The sequence below is a fragment of the Sturnira hondurensis genome, unplaced genomic scaffold (genome assembly GCF_014824575.4).
Source record: "Sturnira hondurensis isolate 20B ecotype Veracruz unplaced genomic scaffold, ASM1482457v3 Scaffold0020237, whole genome shotgun sequence".
Lineage (NCBI taxonomy): Eukaryota > Metazoa > Chordata > Mammalia > Chiroptera > Phyllostomidae > Sturnira > Sturnira hondurensis.
In genome coordinates this window covers 186,826-200,180 of record NW_028092868.1, presented here as the reverse complement: position 1 = coordinate 200,180, position 13,355 = coordinate 186,826, and the positions used below count along the sequence as shown (strand labels likewise).

Here is a 13,355-nt window from a genome sequence, read left to right as displayed (position 1 = left end):
ATTTCAAAAACTATGATAAAAAATAATTACTAGAAAAATAAAATAATACAATCTACAAGCCATCAGAGTTTTATTATTAGCTCCCATAGGTATTCTGTGAACTTCCTGTAAAGGTGTGAACTTCCTGTGAACTTCCTGTAAAGACTTCCTCGTGATTCCCGTACTTTGGCACAGATGGATCCCCGGTGGCTGTGCACCCGTGTGGCTTCGACCACACTTGGGCATTGCTGCACTGGGGTGGGCAGAGTGTGTCAGTGGAGTAGTGCCTGCCCACTAGTTAAAGTAAACAGGCAGCAGGGGGGGATGGCTGGTCAAACAGACTCCACTGACCGACCACATGATCAAAGTGGTGCGGGGACCACTGGTCTGCTGTTGACTGGGCCTAGCCCTCCCATTGACCTTTGAACCTTACTTTGTCAAGCTGTGCTCTCCATTGAGCAACTCTTTATCCTCTGTTACATCTGGAATTCCAGAGTCCATCACTGGCTCACCCTCTGTACCCTTTCATGTTTCTTTGCTTGTTTTGTTTTCTGTGCAAGACCCCAGGGGGCCTTGGTAAGCAGAGACACGCTCTGCAGTGGAAACGGGGAAAGCCAGTTAGAGTGTGTTTTGTGCAATTTCTTTGGGAACGCAAAGACCAGAGTTAGACCTTGTTTTGTAAGCAGTTAGAATTGTATTAAATCCATAAGTGGAAAGCTCTTAGCTGTCTGAATTTGCGTGTTTCTTTCTTCAGCTGCTAAAAGGAGTGACCATTGCCAGTGGCGGCGTCCTGCCCAGAATTCACCCCGAACTGCTGGCCAAAAAGCGAGGGACCAAAGGCAAGTCGGAAACTATCCTCTCCCCTCCCCCAGAGAAAAGAGGAAGGAAGGCCACGTCAGGCAAGAAGGGGGGCAAGAAATCCAAGGCTGCCAAACCTCGGACGTCCAAAAAGGTGAGCCAGGGACTCTCAGAACAGGACGAAAGTTGAACGTTCAAAAGACGAAGGTGTAGCAGCATCTCTAAAGAACTGGGGCCTCTCCCTGGCTTGGTGCTGGGAGCAAATGACACGCGTGTCTATGGAGAGGGATAAGCAGCCCTTGAGACGCAGCTCCGGTCATCAGGCAGGTCTGCTGGTTTCAAAACCCCAAGTGCGGGTGGTTTCCATGTTTCCAGATCCCCTCCATTGTCCCCGCTAAAGTCGTGGGTGAGGGCTAACAGCCTGGAACTCTGCCTTGCACTTCCCCGGCACTCCATGTTGCACACTGAAATATCTCCAGTCTCCCCTACATAGTCGCCTAAGTCCAGCCAGTGGGATTTCAGGTGTTCTGGATACCCTGGTACACTAAGTAGCTACAGCTCAGAGATGCCATTTGCAGACCAATACTTTTCCATGCTGACCAGCACAGTAACCGCTATCCACGTGTGACTGTTTCGATTTGAATTGAACTTAATTAAAATTAAATCAAATTTAAAATTCATTCCTTGGTCTCACCGGCTGAGTGCTCGCTCAGTCACACTGAGCAGCACGGATGCAGGACATCCCCGTGATCACGGGAAATTCCACCGGGCAGCGCAGTGTGTAAGTTTCCACCCACAGATCTCTGTGACAACACAGAGATTACGTAAGAGCTCGCTGCACTGCCCCAGCGCCCCAGGGAAGCCCCAGGCAGAGGGGGGTGGAGCAGTGTGCTGGAATGACCCCACTGGGTTCTGATGCTTGCCATCATGAAGCTGCAGGCATGCACATCAGCAAGAATAACCTGTCCAGGTTGGAGTGAGAACTGCAGACACTGTGGACCCTTGAACGCGCCGTATTTTGGGCAGCACCATTTCCTTTCCCTCATATTGCTTTCCCTTGCTTCTCCACTGAGAAGAGCAGAATGAAACACCTGACCACTTCCTTCATACCCACGTTAGTGGTAGCCACGGGAAGGGCTTTGCTGGGCCACTTTGGGCTTTTTTGAAATGATTCCACATCTGTCCCTCTGATTTCTACCCACAGTCCAAACCAAAGGATAGCGACAAAGAAGGAACTTCAAATTCCACCTCTGAAGATGGGCCAGGGGATGGATTCACCATCCTCTCTTCCAAGAGCCTTGTTCTAGGGCAGAAGGTAATAAAGAGGACTGTACTATGCTGTAGTAAAACATGACTGATGTTCATAACCTACCATTTACAAGCAACGATGCCTCCCTTCAGTGCCTGGCTCCCCTAATCTGACTTTCACCCTGGCCTTGAATTAGTCATCTTTAAACTAAAGAGCAAGGGCGGTGTCTGTGCTGTGAGGGCAAACAAGCTCTGGAGCGCTGAGCCTTGTTCATGCTGATGTTGGTCAGCCTAGGGATTCCTTCTGGATGGCAGAGAGGGTGGCATTGCCGGGTTTGCCGGGGACTCCCCTGCCCCTGTGATTTCTGTGCTCACGCTCACAGCTAACTTTCTCAAACAGGCTTTGGGAGGTCTACCTTACATGACTCAATGTTATTTATCAAAGAAAGAGAAGAGAAATATGTTTCCTGAAAACCCTTGGTATTAGAAATGAATGATTTGCCAATAATTTAGTCCGCTTGCCTTTCCCGGTGGCAGGAAGAAAACAAACAGGGCTAGAGATTTGAACGGTCTCCAGCACAACAGCGGCCCAGCCAGACATGCAAATAATTCATTCCCACAGCATCAGAGTTTACCAAACAGACAATTTATCTGTCAGCTCAACTGGGGCTGCAATAAGATCCACAAGGAAACAGTGAATCAAATCCCTGGTAGTTGAATGTTCGCAGCCTGGCAACAGTAACGTGAACTTCTACCGAAGCAGCTGGGAAGAGCACGTTAGAAGAAGAGCACAACGCGGCAGGTCCCTGATCCATCACTGATGAAAGCCAGGGGCAAAGAGACGGAATGGATGTCCCCTCTAGGGGCCGTCCGTGGTTACATGGTTACAATTAGCTTTCTCTCACTTCTCTAGGGGAACATGAAGTTCTTACTTACATGGGGAGACGTGGATGATGCCTTCACTGTACTAAGCTATGAGCACATTTTTCTTTTGTGCTCATAGGGCAGCACTTCACAAGTGTAGCCCCAACAATGTGGTTCCCTGAAGGCAAGGTGGCCAGTCACAGGCAAGGCAGGGTCCTGGAGCCCATTACTTCTCAAGCAAGGCCCTCAGCTTTGCGTCCCTGCCGCAAAGCTCTGTGCTGCTCTGGGAAAGAGGCAGGAAGCAGAAGGCAGAGGAGAGAGCACGCACCAGGCTTCCCTTGCAAGAGCTACTCGGAGAATACGTCACCAAACTCCAGGGCTGCCAGGCCTGGGAAGCAAAGGCAGAGGCTATAGAGAAAGGAAGAGGAGGGCAGGCCCCATTCCTGCTGCTGGAAGAGGAGATTTGCGGCCAACCTCAGAGTGAAAGTCAAATCCACTGAGCTCAAAAGAGCCCATTGAAAACCAAACACCTGGGAAGCGCGAGACAGTTGCTCCAGGTACAGCCCTTGGTGTTGACAGTCAGTATTAATGATGGGGAGAATGAACAGATAGGATGTAAAATACGGAGATTTTCAACAGGATTTCATCTTTCCTGCACTCTCCCTCTTTCTTTTCTTCCTAACGCAGCTGTCCCTGACCCAGAGTGACATCAGCCACATTGGCTCCATGAGAGTGGAAGGCATCGTCCACCCAACCACAGCCGAAATCGACCTCAAGGAAGATATAGGTAAGGTCCTGAGACTTTGGTGGTGTGCGTAGGACAGCCCACTGTTCAGGCCAGTTCTCGTGGAGTTGGCCGTTGCCATCTAGACATGCCCTGCTTGGCACACCGTGTCAGGCACTGCCGTGTGTGCAGCGGAATAGCAGGCCTGCCGAGTAACTCATTTTGTTTTAAATCGGCATATATTCTTGAAATTTTTATTGAAATGCTATATAAAAACAGATGATTAGGGCACAGTTTGGTGAATATTTCTCAAAGCGAATACATCTTCGTAACCAGCACCTAGATTGTGAGGCAGATCCTTACTGATGCCTCGGAAGTGCCCCTCCACCCCGTCCCAGTTACCATTCCCCCCGCAGCGACCACCGTCATGTTCTCTGAAGCACAGATAGAGTCGTCTGTTTTAGAGTTTATGTGAATGAAGTCATGCCGTATGTCTTCTTTTGTTCTGGCTCCTTTTGCTCAACTCTGTATTTGCGAAATCCACCTGTGCCGTTGAAGCCCATTTGTTCATTGTCTTTGCTGTGTGGTGTTCCACTGTAGGAATATTCCACAATGTGTCCATCTGTTCCACCATTTGGGGAGTTTCCAGTTTAGACAATAATGAGGAATACTGCCAGAAACATTGTTGTACGTATTCTGGGTAAAACTCTACATACGTTTTAAGCATTCGCGGTAAGAACACCATTGGTAAAAAGGAAACAAACATCTAGGAAAAGTTAGCGTCTTTAAGGTGGGGGTGGGATCAGGCTCAGCAGGAGAGCTCTCACAGGCACCAGAAATACTGCGACAGCACACTGAGTGGTCCCCATCTTGGCCATGTCACAGGATGGAGGTGCCTTAAGCTCTCCATTGAAAGAGTGAAGTGAGCAAAGAAAGGCCCTTGTCTCTGGGATTCGGGGCTCCCTCTGAGATGGGTGATTAGAGGCAGTTTCCAGTCGCTCAGCCTGGGATGGTGGACCCGGGGCCCCAGCTGCTGGGCTCACTGTGTTCCCCCGCCTGGCAGCCGAAGCTACATTTGCTTTGCAGAAAAGGAGATAGGGCAGCACTGGGGAGGGGAAGATTCATCACGGAGAAGCAGGACTTCTCTGGCACAGAAACGGAGGTGGGGAAAATACCTTCTTCACCGTTCAAACCCAGCTGAGGCCCCGCCGACGCCCAGTCTCTGGGGAAGGCCACCCCCACAGCTATAATCTCCAGCTCTGTTTGGAAGTGTGTGCTAGCTTCTCACAAGCAAAGCAAGTGACAGTGTCCTACTTTATTATTCCTATAGTTCGCATGTTTATTTTAGGAAAACTAGAGGTATTCCAGTTTTTAAGTGGCAGGGTGGTGGTAGAATAGAAAGCGCTGGTGTTGGAGGAGAAGCCCGTGTGCAGACCCCGGCCACGGAGCTTCTGGAGTCAGCCTGCGTCTGTGTCCTGGACTGTACGAATCACGTCCTGCCTCTGAGACTTTAAGCAGGGTTCTTAACGCTCTGAACCTCTGTTCCCTCACCTGTCAGCGCAGGTGACAGTTCCTGACGCGTGGGGTGCTGTGCAGATCCAACAAGATAACGCGTGGATGGCGCTTCGCACAGCTGGGTGCAGAAGCATTTGATAAATGTTAGGTGTCTTAGAAGGGGGCCCTCCCACCGTGTTCTGGTCTCCGCCACCATCACCCAAATCAGCAACTCCAAGCGAATAAGACCCTCATCCGTTCTTTCCAAAACACTGTTTGCTATTACAGAAAAGTCCAGGCAGACATAAAAATAGCAGAAGAGTATAACGAAACCCTAGGCTCCCAGTTGCAAAAATGACCAACCCATGACCAAACGTGTTTCAGCTCTGCCCCCACGTCCATCCCTCCAAACTGTCATTTCATCTGTGAGTATCCCAAGTAATAAGGGCTAGTTTTCAACAATGTGACCATAATGCCGTATCACAACCAGAACTTTTAAGTTGATATCAAGTATCGGTGTTCAAATTCCAGTTGCATCATAAATGTCAATTATTTTTAATTTGTTTATTTGAGTCAGGATCCAAATAATCCACACATTACAATTGGATAATCACTCTCTTAAGTCTTATTTGTGGAGGAAGGTATTTTTGTGGCTCACATACTTCTGGTGTTTTTAAATATGTTTCTTCTGTGTCTTGCTCATAAGTTGGAAGTTGATCTAGAGGCTTAATAAGATTCAGGTTCAAAAACTTCAGCAAGACGCCTCGGTCAGTGATGGAATGCCTGCCCATCAGGGGCACGCGATGCCTGGTTGGTTGGTTGTCTCTTGTCAATGCTCCGTTTCTGGGTTTGTCCATTCGTTAAGGGCAGCAACGTGGACATACTCTAATCCCAGCATTCCTTCTTCATTTCCCCACTGGAGTACTTCCACAGAAGGCAAGTCCCCTCCTCAAAAGTCCCTGGGGAAAGGGGTGGGCTCACCTTGCCTTTTACACATTCCCATCTGGCCCCTGACCTGAGTGCAGAGTGCAGCAGCTTAGACCTAGTTCCCCTGCTTTCAGCAAGAACTTGGCAATCAGCTCTGGTTACCTGGCCTTTTCCAGGCTTCTGTGCCCCAGCAGGTCAACACTGGCCAGGGGTCTGAAGTCCAGAAAGGAGACATAGAGGCACCGGGGATAGTCAGTGACCACCGTTCCCAAGTTGTATCATTGAAACCCAAGTACGTTCGTGAAAAAATCCCCTTCCCACCCCCAGCCCAGTGAAGCGCGACTGCTGGAATGGTGTGCCCCTAGCTGACGTGCCCAACGCCCTGTGGCTCTCCAAACACACTTGCGTGTGTGAATGCGGAGCCGGGAGGCTCCCTCATCCAGCTTCTAAGGAGGCCTGTGAATTCAGAATAATAGCTACTAGTCACCATAAAGAGAGAGAGCCGAGACTTGCCCCAGACATCCAGATCACCAGATCCAGATGGACATACACGAGGGGAAATACCTCGTCTCCCACTGAGAGCAGCCATCATCCTGGTCTGGACAAAGGGCCCGTGGGTGTCAGGGGCACACAGCTCGGGTTCCCAGTGGGTGAGAGGTGGAGTTCTGCCGTCTGCTGGGGGCTCCACGTGGCCTCTGAAGAAACGCAGCTCTGAAATATCAAGTAGGGAATTGTCCCAACATCCAAGACTCGAAGGATCTCCCGGCAGAAAGCTCTGCATTTTTCTACTGAAAATCAAGGCCCGAGTTGGGAATAGCATTCCAGGGCCTGCCTGCCCTTTGACCCCAAGGACTTACAACACATTAGTGTTGGTGAGAGGGGAACAGGACCCCGGTACTCTCCCCCAGGTTCTGCTGAGCCATCGGTCACCTCAGGCCTGGGCTCACCATTGTGGCTGCATCCCCAGGACGCATTGTGGCTCTGGGACCAGGTTAATAAACTGGTGACAAGAAGGGCTGTGAAAAGGTCCCCAGTGTGGGAGCTGCCATCAAATCAGCACCCTATTTAACCAACACCAGAGGGACTGAGCCCAGAGAACAGAACACCAGAGCCCCACTTTTTTAATATAAAATCACCTTCGGGATTCATGTCACGAGACACTTTATGGCCAAATCATCCCCTAAAAAAGTCCTTTAAGAGCCTAGTACTGTCCCTGGCCAGGTGGCTCAGTTGCTGAGAGTGCCATCCCAACACACCAAAGCTGTGGGTTCAGTCCCTGTCAGGGCACATACCAGAATCAGCCAGGCAACGCTTTCGTAAGCAGAACAACAAATCCATGTTTCTCTCTCTCTCAAAATCAGTAAGTCAAAAAAATGAAAGCTCCAGCCAGGTGACTCAGCCAGTTGGAGCATCCGCCTGTGCACAAAAGGGCTGCAGGCTCGATCCCCAGTTGGGGCCCATATGGGAGGTAAACAATCCATGTTTGTCTCTCCCTCTGTCTTTCTCCCTTGTTCTCTCTCTCAAATCAATTTTAAAAAATTCTCGAATGAGGTTTAAAAAAATGAAAATTAAATAAAGAGTTTGTTAGAATCTGAGTCTCAAAGCACAGAGGCCAGAGGCCAGAAGCTCTGCCCCCAGGTCCACTGGCCGACCAGGGTTTTGACTGAGAAGTGTTACTCCAGCTTTCTACGTATGGATCAGTTGTTTTTTCTGGCCTAATAGAAGTATGTCAAATAGAGTAATCGGGGACACTGAAAAGAACAACCACAGTGACTTCCCCTTGTTCTCCTTCACAGGGAAGGCCTTGGAAAAGGCTGGAGGGAAGGAGTTCTTGGACACGGTGAAGGAGCTCCGCAAGTCCCAAGGGCCTTTGGAAGTCGCTGAGGGTGAGTGAGGGGCTGGGCCTGTGCTCCCAGCACAGCCTCCCCCGCCCTCTCCAGCACTGCACGCTTCTCGCACGATCCTCTGCAAAGCAAAAGATGCCGCAACTGATCAGAAAGCTGTTTTTTGATTTGAGCAGCCCCACGTCGACCATTTCATATGCCTGGGAGACTGTAAAATATCCAGATCGTTCCGGTCAGTTTGCATCAGGTCACCCAGAAAAGGTCTGGAGCTACTGGGTAACGTTATTCCAAGCAGTCATTCTTCTCCCCCTTGCCCCGGCAGCCACCCATCTGCCTCTGTCTCTACGGGTTTGCCTGTTCTGAACACGTCACATAAACGAACTCTGCAACATGGGACCTCTTGTGTCAGACTTCTTTCACATAACAGTTTCTTTGAGGTCCGTCATGTGGTAACATGTATCAGAACCTCATTCCTTTCCATGGCTGCATAATATTCCATCTCGTCGACTCAGTCATCGCTTGGGCCGTCTCCACCCTTAGCTATTGTGAATAGAGCTGCTCTAAGCGTTTGTGCACAAGTTTTGTTTGAACACCCGTTTTTAAATTGTTGGTCATTTTTTGATGGGCGGGTCCAACTACAGATCTGTGTCCTGGCGCACGCCACCCCCAATGACCGTCCGGTTGGTGCCAGGTGCTGCCCTGGTGCTGGGGCTCCAGAAATGGTGAATCCCACTCCCGCCCTTGAGCACTGGACAGTCTGGGAGGAAAGACAGACACCACAATGGGGCCTAGAGAGATAGAAGAGCTCGCCCTCTGCCTGGGGCAGAAAGGAGGGCTCCACAAGGGAATGAGACCCACTTGACGGTAGGGACATCATGGCTGCAAGACTGGCGGGAAGCAGCAGGTAGAAGGAGACCCTGTGTAGACAACAGGGACATCTCTGAAAGTTCAAGCTGGGGACTGTCATGATCAGATTGGATGGCTGGAGGAGTAATGGGGGCTCCCAGACAAGGAGTGTGAGCCCACACGTCACAGTCTGCACGTCGCCATTCCCCGTATATATAGCAATGATAGAATTTTTTTAAATTTCAAGACAGAGCCACACTGAAATATGAGACAGACGTACGTGTGGGCAGGGATAGGAGAGCTGCGTGCAGCAGCCGCAGGGGAAGGTCTAAGCTCTGCGCTGGGCTCCAGGTGTGGAAATACACAGAACCATCTGGAGGATGACTCTTGCGTGGCGCTGAGACCCAGTCGCCTCACCCCCAGGGGGAGCCAAAGCCCAGCTCGGAGCTGAAATCGAGGGCAGGGGAACACTCCCATGATCTTCAGCTCCGGCCGCCACCCGGGCCGTGGCTTGTGTGAAATCTGTTCTCTGGGGGAGCCAGTGGCAGCAGGGAGCCCCTCACCCAGGCCACACTGCCCACTGGCTCCATGTCTGGACTTACCGCCCCCCTACATCACCGTGAGACAGAGCCCTGAATCAGCCACGAAAGACTGGACCTGGACTGGGGGCCCGGGGAAGGCACCCAGCAAACTGCCCGTCAGAGTGGGAAGGAGAGGAAAAAACAGCTGCTCTGTGTGGAGCTAATGAGAGGCCCCAGCACACTTCCAGAGATCCAGAGGCAGAGAACAGAAGGTAGAGAAACAGTAGTTTAAAAAATTATGGCTGAGAATTTTCCAGAATGAAACCCAGGAGTCCTTAGGTTGAAAATATTGAGTATAATAAATGAAAATCGTGGTGACACTTCGGAAATTCAAAACTCAAGAGAAAACTGAAAAGCAACCCAAGAGGAAAGGCAGATGGTTTGTGAGGGCAGTCGCCTGACAGGGGGCTTCCTGCCTCCAACCAAGGATGCTGCCCGGAGATGGGAAAGAAATATTCCCCAGGCACTTGAGGGGGAAAACTGTCAACCAAGGATTCCCATGCATTACTTTGTTAATATTTGAGAGGAAAGGCAAAGGATGCACGACTTCAGACTTTCAAGACCTGAGAATCCAAAGCCCACAGGCCCTCACTGACAGGGCTGCTGGGGGCCTCCCTGGGAGAAACACGTGAACGCAGGAGAGGGCTGCAGGGAACAGCTGTGAGCTAAGAAATGGTCCACATCCATTAGGTCTGAGTCTCCACGGCCTGGGAGTGGGGTCTCCCTGGGACGAAGGGACTGCTGGGGTGAATCTGAAAAAAGTTCTAACATCGTGTTCCCTCTAGTTTCAAAACACCAACACTTGTAGGATAGACCCTGTTGTACATTCCATTAAGAAAGAATAGGTTTCCAAGACGAGGTGTCTAGTAGGAGATCGCACATAAAGCCAGAACACATTCAGTTTAAGAGCAAGCAAGACATGAACCCACCAAGCACAAAGGGCAGCGGGTATGTATCTTGACGTTGGCATTGGGTTAAGCAAAGGGAAAAAGGCCTCACTAGAGAATCTGAACCAGAAGCCGGTACTCCCACAGATTTGCAGTCAAACCCAGGGCGGCCCAGAAACTGCCCTCTGGGAAGTTAGTAGGGTATGGCCTTGGTTTGGTAGAGTCCCCGGATGACATAGAAGTGAATGCAGCTTCTCTCTGAGAGAACTCAGCTTGGTCCAGGCTGACTGTGGTTGTAAGGTGCACCCCAATTTTCCTCCAGGAAGCTGGATGGGACAGGGCGGGAGGCAGTGTGGAAATGAAGCAGACAGGCCTGGGATGAGGCAAGGCTGAGGAAACCGACTGGCATTCCTGCGACAAAGCGGGAGGGAAAGGACAATCAGGTTTCCACAGTGAGTGGTTTCGTTGGGTGCGTGCTGGACCTAGGGCCCATGTGAGCGCCTTCTCCCCACAGGTTCCTCAGATGGTCGAAAAGACAGTCACTGTCTGAGGGAGTGCATGGCCAAGTCCATGGCCCCCTGACTCACAGAGGACCCTAGTCACTGGCACACACTGTGTCCCAGACCTGCTGAGTCAGAATCTCAGGGTTGGGGTGGACGTGTCTATTTGTTAAAAGTCTAAAACTGTTGTATTAGTTTCCTATCGTTGTTATAACAAATCACCACAAATTCTGTGGCTTCAAACAACATGGATATATTCTCTTATGAGTTCTGGAAGTCAGAAGTCTACAAGCAGTTTTTCAAAAACTAAAATCAAGGTGCCGGCTCCTCCTGGAGCAGCTGTTCCTGCCTGCATGGGCGCTAGGTGGCAGCGTCCCTCCTTCCCGCAGGGTCTTTCCCATCTCCGCTTCCTTCTCCTACCTTGACCTCCCTGCCTCTCTCTTAAAGGATTATCTCCCCATTTCAAAATCCCTCACTGAGTCACATCTGCAATGTGCCTCACGCCATGCAAGGTAACATTAGCCAGTTCCAGGGACTAGGGTGCACCTATTTTGGGGAGGCCATTCTTCAGCCCACCACAGCCACCAGAGATGATTCTGATGAGCGCCTTTGAGGAGGAGCCATGGTGAAGAGGTAGCCCACCGTAGTGACTAGGTGGCAGGCCACGTGAGTCACGTGCTGTCACATCCACTTTAGAAGCTTGTGCCCGCTGCCCAATTTCAACACAGTGCCTGCTCTCTGTGAACATCCAGTCCCCATGGAAGCACAGAATTTGTCTGGCCAACTCCTCTATCGCCTCCTTGTCCCCCACACACCTAACAGGTACATGTGGGGTTCCGCCTAACCCCCTGGCTTAGGGTGAAGACTAGGAAATAACCTGCAGTATTTCTCTCCCATGTCCCAGCTGCCGTCAGCCAATCCAGCGGACTTGCAGCCAAATTTGTCATCCACTGTCACATCCCTCAGTGGGGCTCCGACAAATGTGAAGAGCAGCTTGAAGAGACCATCAAAAACTGCCTGTCCGCAGCAGAGGACAAGAAGCTCAAGTCCGTGGCCTTCCCACCCTTCCCCAGTGGCAGGTAAGAGGCGCCTCCCTGGGAGGGCGGTGGAGGCACCGGGTCCAGCCGTCTCCTTGGGAGACCCTGCCACTTACTCACATCTGGCCATTCCAGATGGCATGACCAAGGGCTGTCAGCACAGCCAAGCATGCTGACCAGGTGACGGTGCAAGAAACCAGCTCCATCCTCCAAAGCCCTCAGAGAGAGGCAGCAGGGAGGAGCGAGAGGCAGGTTCTTTGAGAGTTCAAAGCCCACGTCCTCACCAGCTGCCCCCGTCTAGCACACACGACCAGAAAACAGCTCAGCGGCAGCGACCCCCCCCTACCCCCATGTTAGAATTCAGAGTCTCAGACCCACCCAACGCCCATGGCCTCAGAATTCCTGGGGATTCCAGTGCTACTCCCCAGAGGCAGGAGGCCAAGGCTCTGCTACACACACCCAGAGAAATGAAAGGCTGTCACCTAGGGTTTGCTTTTGGGGGCTAGGAGCTAACAAAACTCATATGTGCTTTTTTGAAGGCCAGGTATTTGAAATGCTGAATGGTGTTCTTAAAACCAAACTTAAGTCAGGCTACAGATTCAAGGACAGGGCACCACTCACCAGCCAGCCCTCTGACCTTGGCACCTGTAAAGCAGGGATGTGAGTCCCCTACTTGGGGACCCCAGGCTGTCCCTCTGACTAGCGTCAAAGGAGCGCACGTGTGGACCAGCCGGCAGGTGGTGAGACCCCGTGCAATAGACACCAGGGCCCAGTGCCAAGATACGGAGGGTCCGCATCGGCACCGCCCTGAGCTGAGGCCCTCCGTGTGTCCTGGCAACCAGAGTGACACGGGCTCCTCTTTTCCTTTGGCACAGAAACTGCTTCCCCAAACAGACGGCCGCCCAGGTGACCCTCAAAGCCATCTCGGCCCACTTCGACGACTCGAGTGCGTCCTCACTGAAGAACGTCTACTTCCTCCTCTTCGACAGTGAGAGCATCGGCATCTATGTGCAGGAGATGGCCAAGCTCGACACCAAGTAGCCCCCGGGCTCCACTGTCCAACGGCAGTTGGAGGAGGATCCAAGTCACAGGAGTGGGTTTTATTTTTAAAAGGCGAGAGGAAGGGGGATGCGGGGGAGCGCTGGGCGGCTGAAGGGAAGCGCGGCAGAGGCCGCGAAAGCAGGTCCCGCCATGGAAGGAGCCCTCTGCGTTTTATATTCTCCTTAAAAAGAGCCTCAGTCCTAAAAACCAGGTCTCCACCAGGAGTTCTTTCCATGCGTTTTCTTCCTATTGTTTTAGAACTTTTTTTAAAAACAGACTTCATTTTAGATTTATAGCATTGACTTTTACACACACATGAAAAAAATATCCTTTCAAAATTCTTAAGTCTTGTTTCTCCTTTTTGCAAGGGAGGAGGGCGCAGCAGTGCCTCGGGCTTTGCTGGCTGTCTGTATTGAGTGACGGGAGAAGAGCATTAGAAGGCATCTCACTGGTGCTTATTTTCTGTTTTAGTGCCCCCAACCCCCACCCTTATAATATCTGTAACTACTCTTAAAAAGGTTTTGCTTCAGGCTTTTTTCTGTTTTGTTTTGTTTTTTAAAGAAAAAGAAAATGAAAGAAAAAAAA

At 51.0% G+C, this 13,355-nt stretch overlaps 1 protein-coding gene across 1 annotated transcript in view; it reads left to right on the top strand.

The window, feature by feature from the left end:
* Positions 1 to 13,336, top strand: part of MACROH2A2 (macroH2A.2 histone) — a 55,221-nt gene extending 41,885 nt beyond the window's left edge. The window contains exons 4-9 of the mRNA XM_037029189.1: positions 734 to 931; positions 1,982 to 2,092; positions 3,577 to 3,676; positions 7,831 to 7,920; positions 11,597 to 11,771; positions 12,605 to 13,336. Of these exons, the coding sequence (XP_036885084.1) occupies positions 734 to 931; positions 1,982 to 2,092; positions 3,577 to 3,676; positions 7,831 to 7,920; positions 11,597 to 11,771; positions 12,605 to 12,770 (840 nt within the window). The 3' untranslated portion in view covers positions 12,771 to 13,336. The remainder of the gene's footprint in view (positions 1 to 733; positions 932 to 1,981; positions 2,093 to 3,576; positions 3,677 to 7,830; positions 7,921 to 11,596; positions 11,772 to 12,604) is intronic.
* The last annotated feature ends 19 nt before the right edge of the window (positions 13,337 to 13,355 follow it).